The sequence below is a fragment of the Trachypithecus francoisi genome, unplaced genomic scaffold, assembly GCF_009764315.1.
Source record: "Trachypithecus francoisi isolate TF-2019V2 unplaced genomic scaffold, Tfra_2.0 Lachesis_group4, whole genome shotgun sequence".
NCBI classification, from domain to species: domain Eukaryota; kingdom Metazoa; phylum Chordata; class Mammalia; order Primates; family Cercopithecidae; genus Trachypithecus; species Trachypithecus francoisi.
In genome coordinates, this window is record NW_022681469.1 from 137757396 (window position 1) to 137777666 (window position 20271).

Genomic DNA, 20271 nt, shown 5'->3' on the forward strand with positions numbered 1-20271 from the left:
GGGATCCTCCTACCTCAGCCTCCCAAGTAGCTGGGACTATAGGTGTGCACCAGTACGCCTGGCTAAATTTTTGTAGATAGAGTCTCACAACGTTGCTCAGGCTGATTTTGAACTCCTGGCCTCAAGTGATCCTTCCGCTTTGGCCTCCCAAAGTGCTGAGATTACAGGTGTGAGCAACCCACCTGGCCCCCTCATTACTTTTAGTAAGCTAAAAGCAGCAGATCTTTGCCTGAAGGAGATGTACTCCTGGTGCTAAAATCTTGCAGGCCTGTGCGGTCAAAAGCAGAGTAAAGAAAATCATTCCTAATTAACTCATTTGTAATTCGCACCATGAAAGCTATAGGATAAATGCCTCATTTTTCCAACCCCTCTCTTTTTCCCCATAGTGATTAGCATAAGAGCCCTGAAATTGGGGAGCCTGTGCCTTGTCTTCAAGGTGGTAAAGAAAGCAAGAGCTGTGCAGACTCTGGAAGCTGGCTTGGTGATGATGGCATCAGAAAGCAAAGGGAGGCCACGCATGGTGGCTCACGCCTGGAATCCCAACACACGGGAGGCCAAAGCAAGAGGATCACTGGAACCCAGAAATTCCAGACCAGCCTGGGCAACATAGTGAGACCCTGTCCCTACAAAAAAATGTTTTTAATTTGCCAGGCATGGTGGTGCACACCTGCAATCCCAGCTACCCAGGAGTGTGAGGTGGGAGGACCACTTGAGCCTAGAAAGTCAAAGCTGCAGTGAGCTATGATGGTGCTACTGCATCCAGCCTGGGCAGCACAGCAAGCAACTCTTTAAAAGCAGCAGAGTTGTGGAAGCAGAATATGAACAAAATATGAGCAAAAGAGATGCAAGCAGCCAGGCTAGATCTGAGGAAATGGCACCAGGGGGTTAATAGACTCTATGGAATGGGGCTGGTGAGTTCTGAAACTCTTGTTTTAAGTCTTTCAGACCATTGATTCATCTCAAGTGAATTTTGTGAAGTTGTGGCAGGCCAGGTCTCACTAACACAGGTCTCCATTACAACTGTCCCAGCACTGACTGAGGAGCTAAGTTAAACATTAAAAGCTGATTGAGTCAGTGCCCTTCTACAATGGCTGGAACGTAACAAAGAGCCCACCAAGAGTTTTGCCTAGGCTTTTCCTGGGCCTTGAAGCATGACAAGATAACAGGACCCTTTTAGAATTAAACATTTTATTGGGGTCTGAAAAAACTCCCCAGGCCTCCTCAAACAAGTTTATTGGGGTCTAAAGGAACTCCCCAAACCTTTATAATTTGGCAGGAGACAAGATAAGGGTAATCACCCTAGCACCTAGACCCATTTAGATTAAATAAACTTACTGAGGCCTAGAAGAAGGTCTTCAGGACTCAGACCTTAGTTATAGATTAAAAGAAGTTAATCACTTACATCTTTAGATGAATGCACACTTACACATAGACATATAGCTTAGAAGGTATGTAAGTTCTGGAAAACTTTGTAATTTTGAGTTGGTCTGGTGATAATTTCCAGATCTTCTCCCTGTAACTGGTTACAGAAATAAAAACTCTCTTCCTCCCCAGTTCATCTGTATCATGTTATTGGGCCATGAGAAATAGCAGCCTAACCCTCAGTTTGGTCTGGGAACAAAGTCATTGAATTGTTCTTAGCTCAGCTTTCACATTTGTAAGTGGGAGTGGGAGTGAATGATACCTAATTCTTTTTTTTTTTTTTTTTTTTTGAGACAGAGTCTCGCTCTGTCGCCCGGGCTGGAGTGCAGGGCCAGATCTCAGCTCACTGAAGCTCCGCCTCCCGAGTTGACGCCATTCTCCTGCCTCAGCCTCCCGAGTAGCTGGGACTACAGGCACCCGCCACCTGGCCCGGCTAGTTTTTTGTATTTTTTAGTAGAGACGGGGTTTCACAGTGTTAGCCAGGATGGTCTCGATCTCCTGACCTCGTGATCCGCCCGTCTCGGCCCCCAAAGTGCTGGGATTACAGGCTTGAGCCACCGCGCCGGCCGATACCTAATTCTTAAGCAGTTAAAATAGTGCATATGGAAGAACTGGCTCTGTGCTTGGCACATAATTGCCACTCACCTGTGTTGCTTTCCCCACCCCTTTGATGGGCCTTCTTCTAAGTCTTTCATCTAAAGTGTCCCCGAGGTTGGGGAGATTGCCTTGGGATTCAGTTGGCTTATGTTTCTTTTGTTTAGGCCCCTAAGTTGGCTTTACCCTTTCAGTTTACAGGTCTTTCTGTTGGAGATCTTGAAATGTGCTGCTTCCAACAGCAAGCAGTTAGAATGACACACATGTAATGAGGGTCTAATGAGGGAAATGCACTCAGCAGTGCTCTATTTGAACATCTCAGAGATTTGGAGGTGGACATGGAACTTGGGCCTTTGATTGGTTTGCTTTTTAGTTTTTGATTCTTGCTCCTTTAAGGTGGCTTTGAGGCCTATCCGATTATTTAATAGACTTCGTCTTGGAGGTAAAAGATACTGAACTTTAGAGGAATCCTTGGATCTCTGATGCAAAGTAGAACTCATAATTCCCTACTTTCGGCTGCCAATACACCGCAGCTTACATATTATTGATAATGTAATGATATTTGCACCTCATTTTTAGGTTCCATTATTATTATGGAGCCCTGTACTATTCATTTACAAGCAAATCAAAGTTTTCTGGGCCAGATGAGTAAGACTCAGTGACATAATGAATTTCAATCTCTGCCTCATTGTCAATGTAATTGTTCTATAACTAAAACAAACCTTGTCAGCATGTTTAGGGGAAATAATTCTGTAATTACTTGAGAATAATTGTGGGTATGTAAATGGAGTTAGCATATCAGAATTGAGCATAACGTGGCCACACTCCTATTGGAAATGCCATGTGCACTAAGGGGAGCAGCTCCAGCTTTCACCCAAAGGAAGTAAACCCAGGTCTGCACCATTCCAGGAGGCAGCTTAGAAAGTTCTTTGAGATCTCTTGCTTTACCTTCCAAATGCATGCTCATTTGGCATTCAGTCATTTGGCATTTCTTCATATTTGTTCTTAAAATAAAAATAATTTTACCCAAAATTTTGGGTAAAATGATGTTCCCAGGCAGGCACCCTTGCCCCTGGGTATAGCTGCTTACCTCTGGGAACAGAAGGGGCCTGTATGAGAAGCCCTGATGTCCTGGGAGGCTGGAAGACCTGGGATATAGGTCAACACACATATATGACTGTGTGATTAGATGCTGCTGTGTATTTTTAGCAAACCACCTCATCTTTCATGCAGTGATACTGTGCAAAGAAAGGGTAAAATTTGAATAACATGCTGGAGAGTAAAGGCTGAGGGAGCCCTGTCAGCTGAGCTATAGTTTCCGGACTGCTGAAACAGAAGATCCCCTGCCAGGGTGAAAAGAGCTAATCTTCACACTCTTTTACTGAATTGCAGTTTTAGGGGTGTGCAACAGTGGTGTGAATTTATATTTACAACTTTTCAAAAGGCAATTGTCAAGAGAAAATGAGAATGAGAGTAGGAGAGAGAGACATCTGAATTAACCTCAAAGCCCTTATTTAACTCCAAGAGCTTCTCAATACCCTGCAGAATCTTCTACACCCCACAACAGATTCAGTTTGGAATCTGTTAAACCATTTGCCAAGTAGGCTCTGTTGTGGAAACATTTGGGTGCAAGACATACACAGTGAAACTGCCAGAGCTTCGTCAGAGAGAGAGGGGCAGCAGGACCCAGCACCAAGCAGTTGGAATGGCAGTCAGGCATCAGACAAGCCACAGAGCAAAGGGAGCTTGTCAGCCCTGAGAAGACAAGCCATCTCCCTGACAGGTCTGCAGCCTCAGGTTGCTCCAGGGTGAAACTATTTGGGCTGAATCTTCACGTCATTTTCACAGTCAATAAACTGTAAAGAGTCTGTCTGTGAGTACAGCACATTTCTCAACGTCAAACATGCTTGTGCAACGCATCTCAAGCAAGAAGACAGGATGTCAAACTCCCTAAGACTGGGCAAACATTTTTACTTCCTGGAAAATGTTTATTATGGCTACCATTCCCTCCATTTTTGTATTATCAGTGTGGTGCTTAGATGACTTTGTAAATAATGTTAGTAAGAATTTAGGTAGAATTTTATGGAGGCTTAAGCGATGTGTCTCCCCACTGAGCTTAGTAGCTTTTGGAAAATATACCTTTTCTTCTTCTTCTTCTTTTCTTTTTTTTCATCTACAGACCTGTTTTTGATGCAATAAAGATGAAGAGGTTTCTTTGTAAATACTCTGAATGCCAGCAGAGGAATATTTAAATATGAAGAACCAAAATATGTATGCTTTAAAAAGGAAGGAATAAATGTACCATCCTTTGTTATCACTGCATGTTTCAGCTCATTTCAGCTTAGCATGAAATATGCAGTTTAATCCTACACCTTTTAAAAAATATACATTGGAATGCACATACTCTACACTTATAATTCTATAAACTATAATTATTAAAATGATAGTTTCTATTGTTCCCCCAAAGAACTTATATTCTTAGAAAGAGACAAGCTTGGGGTGGACGTTTTAAAATTAGAATTAGGAACCAGAGGCTTTAGTCATTGATTGTTAATTGTCCTGGTGGTGCAGTATAGCACTATGAGGAGGGTGGTCAGCATGCAGAGGTCTCCCACGGCCATGTCCAGGCACAGGCTTGCAAGAGAAGAAAAGTCCACAACATTAAGGAATTTTGAAGCCCTGATTATGCCATGAGGACTGGCCACCTTCAGAGTTAAGAAGAGCATGGTCTAGCCTGAGGATGTGGTCTCTGAACTGATGGCTGATTTCCATTTCTTAGTGTCAGCCATCGATGGGAATAACAAACAGAAAGGAGGAAGGAGAGGGCCCTCTGATGTGAAGAAGGCTAATTGTTATCAAAATGCCAGGGGTTTGTTCTAGGTCCCATTGCTCCATGCATAGAAAGCCAATCACTGAGACAATGAGTATTGCCAGGAAAGAAGGCTTTTTATTTGGGTGATGTTAACTGGGAGAATAGGAGTTAAGTTTCAAATCCATCTCCTTGACCAACTAAAATTGGGGTTTATATATCAGGGAAGGAATGTAAAACAGGAACAAACGAGGAGTCTAAGGAACTAAGGTAGACAAATAAGTGGCCTGGCATCCATTGGTCTAGATCTGGGCATCTGGTGAGTTTCAGTCTCACCTGAGAGTCAGTTTCCTGAGGAAGGAATTCCAATGAGACTGTAACTGCCCAAAGGATGCACCTTGCCCACTGCCTAGGCAGAGCCAACTCATCAAGACAGAGGAATTGCAATAGAGAAAGAGTAATTCATGCAGAGCCAACTGTGTGGGAGACCAGAGTTTTATTATTACTCGAATCCATCTCCCTGAGCATTCAGGAAACAGAGTTTTTAAGGATAACTTGGTGGGACGGGGTGGGGTAGGGGGTGGGGAGGTGGAAGCTGGTGAGCCAGGAGTGCTGATTGGTCAGAAATGAAATCGTAGGGAGTCGGAGCCGTTTTCTTGCAGTGAGTCAGTTCCTGGGTGGGGGCCACAAGATCAGACGAGCTAGTTTATTGATCTTGGTGGTGCCAACTGATCCATCCAGTGCAGGGTCTGTGAAATATCTCAAACACTGATCTCAGGAGCAGTTTAGGGAGGGCCAGAATCTTGTAGCCTCCAGCTGCATGACTCCTAAACCATAATTTCTAATCTTGTAGCTAATGTTAGTCCTACAAAGGCAATCTAGTCTCCTGGCAAGAAGGAGCTCTGCTTTGGGAAAGGGCTGTTACCATCTTTGTTTAAACTATAAACTATAAACTACGTTTCTCCTAAAGTTAGTTCAGCCTATGCCCAGGAATGAACAAGGACAGCTTGGAGGTTAGAAGCAAGATGGAATCAGTTAAGTTAGATCTCTTTCACATCTCAGTCATAATTTTGCAAGGGCAGCTTTAAGACAAATGTAAGTTTCAAGTTTTCATAACATCCCAGGACCTATGAGAGTTTTGACTCACCAATCCTGGCCATGTTTTACTCTGATTCTTACCAAATGAGACTCTAAGGGACAGCTCTGTCCCTAAGAGAAAGCTCAGAAGAGCTGCTTAATGCCACGTTCAGGCTCCTCCCCAGCAGTTTCCTGGAAATCCCTAAATAATAATAAGTGGAGATGCAGCAGTTCAACACTCTACTTTGCTAAATGGAAATACATTATAATTACAATAGTAAACATCTATTGACCTATCATTCTAGTGCCTTAGGCCCTGCTTTAATAAATACTTTTTGCAAATTTGAATGTGAAAAGACATTGTTTGCATAAGTAGTTACAAAGGGTCTTTTCTATTACAGTAATTATGTTTGTTGATTTCCATTTTCCTGAAAAGTACCCATCACCCCCACTAGCAGTTCCTCTACTACTGAGAAAAATATTAGCTTCCTAGAAGCTTGTTTTAATCAATAGTTACCCAGTGAAATCACTGTCTTCGTTGCCGGTAGCTGGTAAAATAACTGTGAATAAGCATGCTTGTGTTGAAGTGTGAATATCCATTTCAGTGCTTGTTTTGCTTGTCTCCCATTTTCCAGATTTTTAAAAGCATCGGTGCTGATGAGACTGTCCAAGGACAAGGAAGTCGGAGGCTGATCAGCTTCTCTCTCTCAGGTATGTTTTGCTCACCTAGAGACTTTGTGGAGAGAATAAGAATGAGGACATTCGCTTCCATTTCACTCTTACCTACAACTCAGTCAACCTCTCTGTGCCTCAATTTCTCAATCTGTAAAGCAAAAATGTTTTTTAAATCTGTTCAATTTCCCGTGACCACATAAGGATAACAGAGAGCTTAGGAAGTAATAGATGTGAAAGCATGTTGAGATGATGGGAAGAGAGGCTGCAGTTCTACCTTTCCCCCAGGGCCACACAGCAGTAGTTGAGCATATACTAGGGGAGATAAGGAAAACCTGGGAAGAGACGCAGCTATTCAACTCTTTGTCTAAACAAAACCTCACATGGGGCACAACTGGCAAAACAGATAACTGAGCCGCTCAAAAATGCACATTAATGGGGAAAAAATCAGTGGAATCCAATTAGGTCTGTTAACTAATAATATTTTCGTTTAATATTTAAGAGTAAGTTAACGTTTTAGTTTTCATGAAGGTACCATGGTTCTGTCTGTCATGCGTGTCTGTATGAAGAGAGTCCACCAACAGGCTTTGTGTGAGCAACAAGGCTGTTTATTTCACCTGGGTGCAGGTGGGCTGAGTCCTAAAAGAGAGTCAGCAAAGGGTGGTGGGATTATCATTAGTTCTTATAGGTTTGGGATAGGTGGTGGAGTTAGGAGCAATATTTCGTGGGCAGGGGGTGGATCTCACAAAGTATATTCTCTTTTTTTTTTTTTTTCTTGAGACAAAGTCTAGTTCTCTCGCCCAGGCTGAAGTGCAGTGGCCCGAACTGGGCTCATTGCAAGCTCCGCCTCCCAGGTTTATACCGTTCTCCTGCCTCAGCCTCATGAGTAGCTGGGACTACAGGCACCCGCCACCATGCCCGGCTAAATTTTTTTGTATTTTTAGTAGAGATGGGGTTTCGCTGTGTTAGCCAGGATGGTCTCGATCTCCTGACCTCGTGATCCTCCCACCTCAGCCACCCAAAGTGCTGGGATTACAGGCACGAGCTTCCGTGCCCAGCCTGCAAAGTACCTTCTTAAGGGCGGGGGAGTATCACAAAGTACATTATTGCAAGGATGGGGAGGGAGTATTGTCATAAGGTCAGTTGATCAGCTCGGGTGGGGCAGGAACAGATCACAATGGTGGAATGTCATCTTTTGTGGTTCTTCAGTGGCTTCAGGCCATCTGGATGTGTACCTGCAGGTCACAGGGGATATGATGGCTTAGCTTGGGCTCAGATGCCTGACACCATCATATGTTAATAATGGGACAAACTGGGCAAAAGGTATGTGGGAAATCTTTGTATTATCTTTGGAACTCTTCTGTAAACCCAGAATTATTTAAAAATTAAAAGTTCAGGGCTGGGCGTGGTGGGCGTGGTAATCCCAGCACTTTGGGAGGCCAAGGTGAGCGGATCACCTGAGGTCAGAAGTTTGAGACCAGCCTGGCCAACTTGGCAAAACCTCATCTCTGCTAAAAATACAAAACTTAGCCAGGCATGGTGGCGGGCTCCTGTAGTCCCAGCTACTTGGGAGGCTGAGGCAGGAGAAGCACTTGAACGTGGGAAGTGGAGTTTGCAGTGAGCTGAGATTGCACCACTGTACTCCGGCCTGAGCAACAGAGTGAGACTCCATCTCAAAAATAAATAAATAAATAAATAAATAAATAAATAAATAAAAGTTTAAAAGAAAAACTGAGCTGTTCTGGTTAACATGATATATACAAAGCTCAGGGCTTCACACACTCAATCCCACCCTGAACAGTCTTTAAGGGGACACCGCGGCATAAAGCCTGAGGATTCTGTTGAGCAACAGTTGGAAAACTACTACCTTAGCTTGTCAAATCAACAGATGTTGCAGGCCTTGAATACCAGGGGTCACAGACATGAAGTGCATGTGCCTCCTTGGGAGCTGTTAACTGGGCTTTTCAAGTCTAAGTGAGCCCAGTAAAGCAAATATGTTTTGATCCATTGACAGTGTTAGCATGTACCAGAGTTTTAGTATCACTCAAATCAGTTCCCTGGGCCTCAGAATTTTTAAGGATAGTTTGGTGAGTAGGGGCCAGTGAGTCAGGAGTGCCGATGGGTTGGGTTGAAGATGAAATCCTAAGGAGTTGAAGCTGTCCTCCTGTGCTGAGTCAGTTCCTGGGTAGGGGCCACAAGATCAGATGAGCCAGTTTAGCCACCTATGTGGTGCCAGCTGATCCATCAAGTATAGGGTCTGCAAAATATCTCAAGCACTAATCTTAGGTTTTACAATAGTGACATTACCTCCAGGAGCAATTTGGGAGTAGTTAGAATCTTGTAGCCTCCAGCTGCATGACTCCTAAATCATAATTTATCATCTTTTGACTAATTTGTTAGTCCTACAAATGCAGTCTAGACTCCAGGCAAGAAGGGGGTTTGTTTCAGGAAAGGTCTGCTATTGTCTTTGTTTCCAAGGTAAACCATAAACTAAGTTCCTCCCAAAGTGAATTGGGCCTGTGCCCAGGAATGAACAAAGATAGCTTATAGGTTAGACAAAAGATAGAGTTGGTTAGGTCAGATTTCTTTCACTGTCTCAGTTATAATTTTGCAATGGTGGCTTCAGCTCACTAATTTTGTACTTCTAAGGCAAAAGCTAGCAACTCCTATTGAAATGCTTAAGAAATAACAATTATTAGTACCAACCTGTAAAAACCAGGAATGCTGCACAACTAGGTGCCAGAAACCAAGAGGAATTATCACTAGCCAAAGCTCCAGTGAAGTCCAAATCGGGAAGCCCAAGAGGAATGCCATGCATGGTGAGCAGGGCAGGGCTATGGAGGGGACAGTCTCTATTCCTTCATCTCTGCTTTGCCTCTGCCACGAGGACATGGGCTCACAGACCTACCAGAGGAGGAAGCCCTGCCACCACCACCCCAGCTTGGTTCACAAAGCTACTTTATAAGGTAATCGGGGCTGGTTCATCTCCTGCAGTCCCCAAACACATCACTTTTCCTACATTTATTCCAAGACAACAATTCCCGGCAAAGGAAAGTGATTAGGGATATAAAGTTAGTAGCTAGCAGAGCAAGCTTGGAATGGTCATGGACATATAATGCTTAGTAGTTGGCTATGTATATGTATGTTGCATTCACTATGTCTGCCTAGGACAAAGAGCAAATACTGCTGAAACTGAAAGAGACCAAATGAAATCTACAGGCAGGCAGCCCGGGCGGCGCCTTGAGCCTAGTTAGAAGTTGACCCTACAGGCAGACAGCCCGGGCGGCGCCTTGAGCCTAGTTAAAAGTTGACGCCGGACCTAACCGATAATGTTATCTATAGATTTCAGATGTTGTATAGACAAGCAATGTGAAAGTCCCTGTCTTGTTCTTTTTCTGTTCTAATTACTAGTGCTTGCCATATATCTCTCAACTTCCTGAGCCCAGTATAAACATATCCCACCATATGTCTCCCCTCCATATATCCCTCAACTTCCTGGGCTCATCCCACCATATGTCTCCCTACCATATATCTTTCAATTCAAAGACTACCATATATCTCAACTTTAGAAGGACACCACCTGGAAAATCCCCGATAAGAACACAGCCGTTTGTGAGAGCGCGGGAACCAATTAAAAAACTGCTAAATGTATAAACTTAAAATGTTAACCAATTGTAATGCTGTAACCTAGAGAATTCCCTCGTTCCTCTGCAACTTTACAAGTCCTGTTTACATTAGGCTATAAAAGGCAAGCGCACGCATTGTTCAGGGCCCTCCTGTATGTTGTGGAACGGAGGGACCAAGTTCGAACTTGCATTAAAGATCCTTGCCGCTTGGCTTTGACTCTGGACTCTGGTGGTCTTTTTCGGGGAACAAACGGTCTGGGCACAACAAAACTATCAAAATAAATTCCATGCAGCCAGGCATGGTGGTTCATACCTATAATCTCAGCACTTTGGGAGGCCAAGGCAGAAGGATTGCTTGAGCCCAGGAGTTTGAGACCACCTGCGTAATATAACAAGATCCCATCTCTACAAAAAGTAAAAAAAGCCAGCCATGGTGGCATGTACCTATAGTCCCAGCTACTCAGGAGGCTGGGGCAGGAGGATCACTTGAGCCCAGGTGTTAGAGGCTGCAGTGAGCTCTAATTGTGCCACTGTACTCCAGGTTGGGCGACAGAGCAAGACCCTGCTTCAAAAGACTAAAATAAAATAAAAATAAATTCCATGCCTCAAAAAAAAAAGGACAAAACAGAAAGATCAGCAAAGCCCACAAAATATAAAAAATTTGCTCCACGCTGGTCAGCTCTGAGTATAAGAGCAGAGCTAAGGATTCCAGCAACAACCAGTTGGACAACCAAACTCACTAAAGATGGACAAATGCCAGGACTGCATGACATGCTCATAGGTAAACAATAGAAATTTTTACTTGAACAATGTGTGAAGAAAATACCCTATTAAAAAGTTGAAGACTATAATACTCAAGAGAAAAAGAAACTACTCTATTGACAAATACCTACTAAAGAAAAGTAAAATATTTATCACTCATCTGCTTGTACCCTCAACAAAATAGAGGGAAGTACAGAGCATATTAACTAAGAGATCAAAGATGAGAAAAGATGATAAGGGAGTTTTTTAAAGCTTGCAAAAATAGAAACTTAGAAAGTCAAGTGTATTTGCTTTCTCTTGCTGCTATAACAAATTGCCACCAACTTAGTGGCTTAAAGAACACAAATGTACTCTTACTGTTCTGCAGGTCAGAAGTCCAGAATTAATGTTAAGGGACTAAAATCAAGCTGTCAGCCAGGCTGTTTCCTTCTGGGGGCTCTGGTGCAAATCCATCCCTTGCCTCTTTCAGCTTCTAGGGGCTGCCAGCATTCTTTGGCTTATGGCTACATTGCTCCAATCTCTGCTTCTCTCATCACATTGCCGTCTCCTCACTTTGCTCTTCCTGCCTCCATCTGACAAGGACTCTGTGATTACATTGCACCCGCCTGGACAGTCCAAGATAAATCTCTCTACTGCAAGATCCTTAACTTAATCACTCTGCAGAGTCCCTTTTACCATGTAAGGTAACATATTCATAGGCTCCAAGGATTAGGATATGAACATCTTTGTGGGGTCTACCACAGTCAATAAGAGATTTAAAATAAACTCTAAAAAATACAATCACAGAATTAAAAGCCTTCAAAAGCAGTACAGAGCACAAAAGGGCAAAGCCCAAAACGGATGAGGGAAAAAAGATGAATGGCACATACAGAACCAACACATAATCAATGTTTTTGATGAAGAAAACAGAATAAACTGAACAGAAACAGTAATAGAAGAAAACTTGCTTAAGCTGAAGATAATTTTGAGTATTTAAATTAAAGAAGACCATCAGGTGCTCAGAAAAAAGAAATGTATATGAAGAGACCAACACCTAGACAAATCTCATTTAAAAAGATTTTTTTTTTTTTTTCAAATATAGCCATGGTAGACATCTGGGCTGAAAATGCATGATACGTACAAAAGAACAATCCTCATGCTAGTCTCAGACTTGTCTTCTGAGGTGCCAAAATAAAGAAGCAAAGTCTATCAAGTGATAGGGACAGGAGACAGGGAAATACAGGATAGAAGAGGGCAGTTCCCCAGCAAAGGCGCCACCCTCAATCCTGGAAACCCACGGCCCTAAATGGGCACAGGCATTCATGTTTTCACACCCAAATGTTGCCTTTTGGCCCGCCGTGCCCCTCTTTCTTGTACCCATATAAGCCCCATATCCCAGGCTCCACAAGCAGATGAACAGAAGAGCAGAGCAACAGAAGAGTGGCACGGCAGAGAAGGAGAGAAGAGAAGGAGCATCCGAATGTTGAGAGGAGTTCAGTTGGGGAAGGTTGAAGAGGAGATCGACTGAGGGACAGCCAAACTCCTGGGGAAGATCATCTTCCCACTCCATCCTTTTTCCAGCTCCCCATTCATCCTGCTGAGAGCTGCCTCCACCAATCACTAAAACCCCTGCATTCACCATCCTTTGAGTCAGTGTGTGATGTGATTCTTCCTGGACGCCAGATAAGGATCCAGATACCAAGAGGGCAATGAGTTGGTTAACACTTAAGCCACCCGCAGACAGCAGAGCTAAAGGAGCACTGTAACGTACCCACTGGGGCTTCAGAAGTCATAGACACCCTCCCCTAGATGCTACCTCAGGGCCAGAGCCCAAAAGCACTCACCCCAGCTTCTGCACCTGCCTGTCTGAATGCTCCGTCTCCTGTAAGGGGTTTGAGCATAGGAGCCACACCCCTGTTGCATGTCCTATGGCGGGGGGCGGTCAGGGAACTCTCCCATTTCACAAGTTCTAAGGGGAGAATTTTTTTACTCAAGATTTCCATGTCCACCAGATTTTCATTTATGTGGGAAGGCAAGAGGAACACCCTTAGGTTTATAAGGGCTCAAAGACTCTCCCCTTACACCTCACTTCAAAATAATATGTGAGCATGTACTCCAGCATACAGAGATAAAATCCAAGAAAACTTGAGAATTGGAGACACTGCAATGTAAAAAGACTGATTTTCTTTTTAGAGTTTGAAAGGAGAAATAACCAGAAAGTAGATAATGGAATTGCCATCTTAGAAAGCTCCAAGAGTACAATGGACATATCAAAGCAAGATTGCTCACGCAAATGCTTTAATTGTCAAGTCTTTTTATATTTCCCATTTTTACCACTTCCTGGAGGTAATACATTTTCCAGGTAAATATTATCACTTTAATTTTCAATGAAGTGCACTTTTAGCATTCTAACTGAAAAAATCAGAAATGCAAACAAAGATTTATTTACAAATATATCGGAGACAACTTAAATATTCAAAATTAGGGCTTGGTTAAATAAATTACCATAGAGTCAATTTATTAAATACCGTATACCCTTAAGAATTGTGTATACAAAATGTTCTAAAAGGCATGGGAACATCCTTATGATGTTGTTGGTGTGGGAAATAGTTTTTCCTCTAGTTTTCTTAAGTTCTTGGCTAAGGACCCCCTGTGACAGAAGATAGATTAATAAGAGAAAAACAAACAGAAGTTATTAACATGTATATCTCATGTATACATAGGAGATACCAGGGAAAATGAGTAAATCTCAAAGATGTGGTTTAGAATTTCAGCTTATGTAATGTCTTCAGCAAAGAATGGTTCGATTTTTGTTGAAGTGACAGGGCAAAGGAAAAGGACTTTGAGTCTTCAGGGGCAGCAAGTTCTGGGAAGGCTATGGTATGGTAGATAGATGCTGTTTAGTACAGTTTATTATGCAGATTCATCTGGTGCTGTCTCCTGGTTGGTACTGGTCTGAAGTCATCTCTGGTGATCAACCTTGGATCCCCCTGGTAGAAAGCGGAAGAGGGAGGGACACCTTTGTAAATTTATGCCCTGCTTTTGGGAAAATAGCAAGAGGGCAAAGAGCTTTTCTTTTATCTACTTCTTCTCAGTTGTCTTCAGCTCTAAATAATCCTTGTACCAAAGTTACAGATTTTGGGATGTTGTTTCCCAGGCTCTCACATATAATGGGGTGATATATTCTGGTGTCTTACACATATAATGCAAGTCAAAAGAAAAATCTTGGATGCAATAATGAATATGCAGTATGTTCTCAACTGTGCAAAGAAAAATACTAGGAGGAGGCCGGGCGCGGTGGCTCAACCCTGTAATCCCAGCACTTTGGGAGGCCGAGACGGGCGGATCACGAGGTCAGGAGATCGAGACCATCCTGGCTAACACGGTGAAACCCCGTCTCTACTAAAAAAAAAAAAATACAAAAAACTAGCCGGGCGAGATGGCGGGCGCCTGTAGTCCCAGCTACTGGGGAGGCTGAGGCAGGAGAATGGCATAAACCGGGAGGCGGAGCTTGCAGTGAGCTGAGATCCGGCCACTGCACTCCAGCCTGGGCGACAGAGCGAGACTCCGTCTCAACAAAAAAAAAAAAAAAAAAAAAAAGAAAAATACTAGGAGGAAATAAGGTTTGGCAAAGGTTGCCACTGGTGGGGAGGGGGTACTTACTTGAAATAAATAATTATTTCAATTAGTTATTTGAAATAACTTTAAAATCCTATTTTTATTCTGTATTTTTAAGTATTATAATAAATGTACATATGTTTATCACCAGAACCAAAAAATACAGGCAAAAATGAGAGGAAATTAACTATTCTCCTTTAACGTAGCATTTACTTTTGGAAAATTCTAGAACTCTACATGCTCTTATGGACATTTCTCCCAACAATCTCATAGTGGAAAACATTAAGACCAGAAAGAGTTAAATTGGTTTACTCAAAGTTACAAAGTTCAATAGTGAGTGTTCCCAAATGACTAGCAGTCCAGTGTCTTTAAAATTATACCTCTTATTGCAGCAGTTTTCAAATACTTTTATTCCATGAAACGTATATCTCTTTGAGTATTCAGACTGAACTTAAATACATAAGTCTTTATAAAGAAAAGTGTAAACATTTGCTGAAGGACAGGAAAGAAGACCTGTACAAATGAAGAAACATGTGCCCTTGAGTGGAAGTCTCTGTTTTCTAAAGCTACTAATTATCCCAAAGCTAATGTATAAATTCATTGCAGTTCTAATAAAAATCTAAGTGTTTTGATAGGAGTTATTAAAATTTAATAAGATTCATCTGGAACAATAAATGGCTGAGTGATAAAGAAAGGTGTTTTCTTTTTTAAAAATATAAGAACAATAAGAGTGACTTAATTTAGCAGCTATCAAACATTTGATAAAGACATGTTGGTGCAGATATGGACAAGTTGTTTGATAGAACAGAACAAAGTGTATCGAAAAAGACTCATTTTTAGTTGAGAATTTCACCAATGCCAAAGTTGACATTTTTATAAAAAGACAATATAACAGATTGATTAAAAACACAGACTTTGGGTTGGGCACGGTGGCTCACACCTGTAATCCCAGCACTTTGGGAGTCTGAGGTGGGGCACCCTAGGTCAAGAGTTCAAGACCAGCTGGCCAACATGATGAAACCCTATTCCTACCAAAAATACAAAAAATTAGCCAGGGGTAGTGGCGAGCACCTGTAATCCCAGCTACTCAGTGGGTTGAGGCAGGAGAATTGCTTGAACACAGGAGGCAGAGGTTGCAGTGAGCCAAGATTACACCATTGCACTCCAGCCTGGGCTACAAGAGTGAAACTCCGTCTCAAAACAAACAAACAAACAAAAACACAGACTTCGAAATCAAAGAGGCTGGTTCAGGTCTTATCTCTGATGTCGACCAGCCCTGACAATCTGTAAGCCTTCATTTTCTCTTCCTTTTATTAAGGATATAATCTCTACCTTGTGGAGTTTGTGGTCAGGATTAAATCAGAAAATGTATTTTAAGTGCTTAGAATGGTTCCCAGAATTTAGTAGATAGCAAATAAACAGTAGGTGGTGGTGGAGGCAATGGTAGTCACTATTTTATGATGAATTATATATATATATGTTACATATATATACATATATATGTCTTTCACACTCTAATAAGTCAGGGTCTCCAAGACCACCCCTAGGTTCAACAATTTGCTAGGAGGACTCACGAGACTCAGCATCTACTTATACTCTTGGTATGACTTATTACAGTGAAAGAATACTTAGCAAAATCAGCTAAGGGTAAAGGTGCTTAGGGCAAAGTCTGGAGGAAGCCAGGAACAAGTTTCCAATGGGCCTCTCCCGGTGGAGTTACACAGACATGCTTCATTCCCCCAGGATGAACTGTGACAGCATGTGGAAATGCTACCTACCAGGGAAGCTTCTTAGAGACAAGAGACAGGGTTTCTACTCAGTGAGGTGTTGGGGGACAGTGGGCCGGTGCTGGTCTTGTGTGCATCTTCTGCTTAGCCCACACCAAACTTCCAGCCTCCCAGAAGGAAAGCAGTGTTCACCATAAGCCACATCATTTATACAAACACTTTAGGCACAGTGAGCCACTCTTACCAGTTCTGGGAAGGTAGGAGCCCTCTTGAAATCCAAGTTTCTAGACATTAGCCAAGAGCCAACCTTATAAACAGTTGAGTAGTCTCAGGCTGCTATGTTAACTTTTGTCTACACATATTTCTGCAGATGTGGCCTGGGTTTTGCAAATTTCTGTGATGCTTGTACTTCCTGCCTTCTTTCTTTCAATGGCAATTGTGGGGGTGAAAGTGACTCCACTGTGGATGTGAATCCACTGTGTTGACTTCTGATCACCCCCAGTCCTGTGAATGCCTCCTCTTCCTACTTTATCCACTGTCGCTAGTGTAAGAACATGTCAACCTTGATGTTATGGCAGAAACAACAGGCTGCGATGCAGGCAGCACTCCTGCCTGTTCTGGAGGGCTGCCTTTCATTGTCTTGCACAGAGCAGTGGCTTATGTACCCCTTCCCTGTGGTACATAAACCCTGGGTCTGGTGAGTAACAGTGCAGAGATCTACCAGTCTCCTGCAGCCCAAGACCATGCTTGTCTGTGAGTTCCCTAATAAAACTCCTTTTACCGACAAACTGGATTTGTCTACCTCCTTCTTTGGTTTCTCAACTCCTTTGGCGTTTGGGGGCCATTTTGACTATATGGTCCTTTCACAGAGCAGTAATATATTATCATGCCAGAGAGTAGGAATAATTTTATTAAGCGGCTAACCTCGGATCAACTCAAAATAACTTTTAAATAAATGCATATGAAAATATCTGTGCTTTCTCATCAGTAACAAATTATTGAAAGCCCTCACAACTTATACCATGACTGGGAATCCCTGATCCTGTGTATCTTTACCTCCATTTGTTACACTTGTGTATAAATGTAAATAATTTTGTTTGAAAAATACTTCAACAATAGAAAAGCTTTAAAAATTACATTCCTTGGCTGGGCATGGTGGCTCACACCTGTAATCCCAGCACTTTGGGAGGCCGAGGCGGGTGGATCACCTGAGGTCAGGAGTTCAAGACCAGCCTGGCCAACATGGTGAAAACGCGTCTCTACCAAAAATACAAAAATTCATCAGGCATGGTGGTAGGCACTTGTAATCCCAGCTACTCAAGAGGCTGAGGCAGGAGGAAATGTTTGAACCTGGGAGGCAGAGTTTGCAGTGAGCCAAGATCCCACCACTACACTTCAGCCTGGGTGACTCCATCTCAAAAAAAAAAAAAAAAATTATATTCCTTGACATCATAAATATGTTTTTAATAAATATAATGTGATTTCAAATTATCCAACTATAAACCATTGCCATAAATGATCTTGTGCACACACACTCTTTCTGTCTCTCCTTGTGCAGCATGAAATTGTACATGGTCAGATATCTTCAATTAAACAGAACAGCTCGGTTTTCAAAGCCCTGCCCTCCCTGGCAGCAGGGTTTCTCAGAACTCTCCTCGTTGACTGCACTCAGCCCCATGGAGGCCAGGTCTTGTTTGTTCTTTCCTCCATTGTCCACGCTCTGTGCTTTTTTCATCCTCTTCTCTCTCTTTATTTCTGCCAATTCTCTTACCTTACTCAATGAGGCCCACATATATCGTGAGACTACAACCCTTATTTTTTTAATGTCTTCGCCTTGAAGAGGAATTTTATACCCAGACCCATCAAATTTCCAAAATTGACCTTTGTCTCTCTGTGCTACCCACGTTTCCTGGGGTGACCCTCACTCCTTCACCCCAGCCCATTTACCTGCCTGAGTAACACTAGAGATCTAGTTCATAAGGGCCAACGGTCCTCTCATGAAAGGTGTAGTTACCAAGTGCCAGTTGTTAACCTCCCTAAAACATATGTAAATTAAAGTATCCTTTATTTTATAGATTTCCAAGCCATGGGGTTGAAGAAAGGGATGTTTTTCAACCCAGACCCTTATCTGAAGATTTCCATTCAGCCTGGGAAGCACAGCATCTTCCCCGCGCTCCCTCACCATGGACAGGAGAGGAGATCCAAGATCATAGGCAACACCGTGAACCCCATCTGGCAGGCCGAGGTGAGTGCTGTGGGCCCTGAAAAGAAGCCCAGGTAACAAAGTGAAAGGGCTGACTGTGAACCAGCCCTCCTCCTTCCCTCCTTTCATGGAGCCCTGGGCTCTGCTGCTCAATCTATGGCTGTCATAGTCTTAGAAGAGAGCCATGTTCTCCAGCGGTTGCAATTCAGGGATCTTGATCAAGTCCCTCCAGACAGAACTAACACACTTTTCATTGCACTGCATGCAGTGGCCCCTTCTGATTCAGAACCCATGCCATGAGAAGGACAGCCTTTCCCTCTGCCCTTCGTGTGGGAGAAGGAAGAGAAGAGTTGTGATCAGAGCCTTCCAGTTTCTCCACAGCTCTTCCCATGCACGTGATCCTTGAGCAAGGGTGTCAAATCTCACATGTAGCCTTCTAGACCAGTTCCAGAGATTGTAAAACTGTCAGGTTCCTGGGATTGGTGAATCCGTAAGCCCTAGAATATCCCTGGTTGGGTTAAATATTGTTTGATTTAAATAGATAGTGAAGCCTAATGGTTTATCCCATCTTCATGGTTTGCACGGGGCTGGGCAGCTTGCTAGAGTATTGAATAGTCTGTGTTGTCTACAAAGGCCCTTCTTGACTCCTAAAAGTGTCGCCTTTGCCAGGGTTTTTAAGGGTCCTCAAAGTTCTCTCCTAAAGGACATGCAGAAAGTCGTCACCATTTATTTGGCCAGGCAAGGTAGCCTGCACTTACAATACCAGCACTTAGGAAGGCTAGGGCGGGTGAATCACTTGACTCCAGAAGTTCAAGACTAGCCTGGGCAACATGGCAAAACTCTGTCTCTACCAAAACAAAACAAAACAAAACAAAAAAATTAGCTGAGCATGGCGGTGTGTGCCTGTGGTCCCAGCTACTGGAGAGGCTGATGTGGGAGGATTTTTTGAGCCTGACAGGCAGAGGTTGTAGTGAGCTGGGATCATGCCACTGCACTCCAAGCTGGGTGACAGAGCAAGACCCTGTCTCTGAAAAAGAAAGAAAAAAGAAAGTCATCACCACCCATTTGACTGCCTCCCTGCCAGACCTGAGTTTGAAGCTATAACCCCCAAACCATGTAGTTGAGGGGCGGGGAGACCTAGGTCATGAGAGTGGATGGAGTATAATGTAGGTTAAAAGTACAGTTTTACAGTCATAGAAACCTGGATTCTAATCCCAGCTTGGCCGTTAATGGTTTTATAAATTTGAGAGATCAGTTATCCTCCACCTGAGCCTTAGATTACCCTCCTCAGCCTATTATTGATGGAAACATGCTCCCACTGAAGGAACTTGCTTTGGAGAGGATATCTTCCTTTATTTTTCAGAGTAGATCATCTCTGACTTAGGGCTTTCAAGCATCCTTGACAAGAAAACATAATTAGACATATGAGAGCAAATATTTTTTATTATCTATTAAATCATACCACTCCCTTCCTGGGCTTAATTAACCCTCTCCCAGGTTTCCCAGAAGAGCTTCGTTAGAGCTTTGAAGTAGACATGAGGGAAATAGACTTGTACTGAAACTTCCTCCTAGCGCTGGTTATCAACAGATTCTAAAACACTGATAGCACCGCTCGAAGGGAATAATGAATCTTAATTTGTTTATTCAGTCCTGGCTATGCTCATCAATTATTTCTGAACTCTTCTCTGCATTCCTAGGGATAATAAAAGATAGCCCAGGAATTTATTTTGTATGAAGGGGAAGGCTTCTCTCTTCTGAAGGACTTTAGTGGAACCTATTCTA

The 20271-nt window shown here is 42.9% G+C and overlaps 1 protein-coding gene across 4 annotated transcripts in view; it reads left to right on the top strand.

The window, feature by feature from the left end:
• Window positions 1-20271, top strand: part of HECW1 (HECT, C2 and WW domain containing E3 ubiquitin protein ligase 1) — a 441946-nt gene that overhangs the window by 265568 nt on the left and 156107 nt on the right. For all 4 annotated transcript variants that reach the window (XM_033193922.1, XM_033193924.1, XM_033193923.1 and 1 more), the window contains 2 exons: window positions 6538-6613; window positions 18362-18531. In XM_033193922.1, coding sequence (XP_033049813.1) covers window positions 6538-6613; window positions 18362-18531 — 246 coding nt within the window. The remainder of the gene's footprint in view (window positions 1-6537; window positions 6614-18361; window positions 18532-20271) is intronic.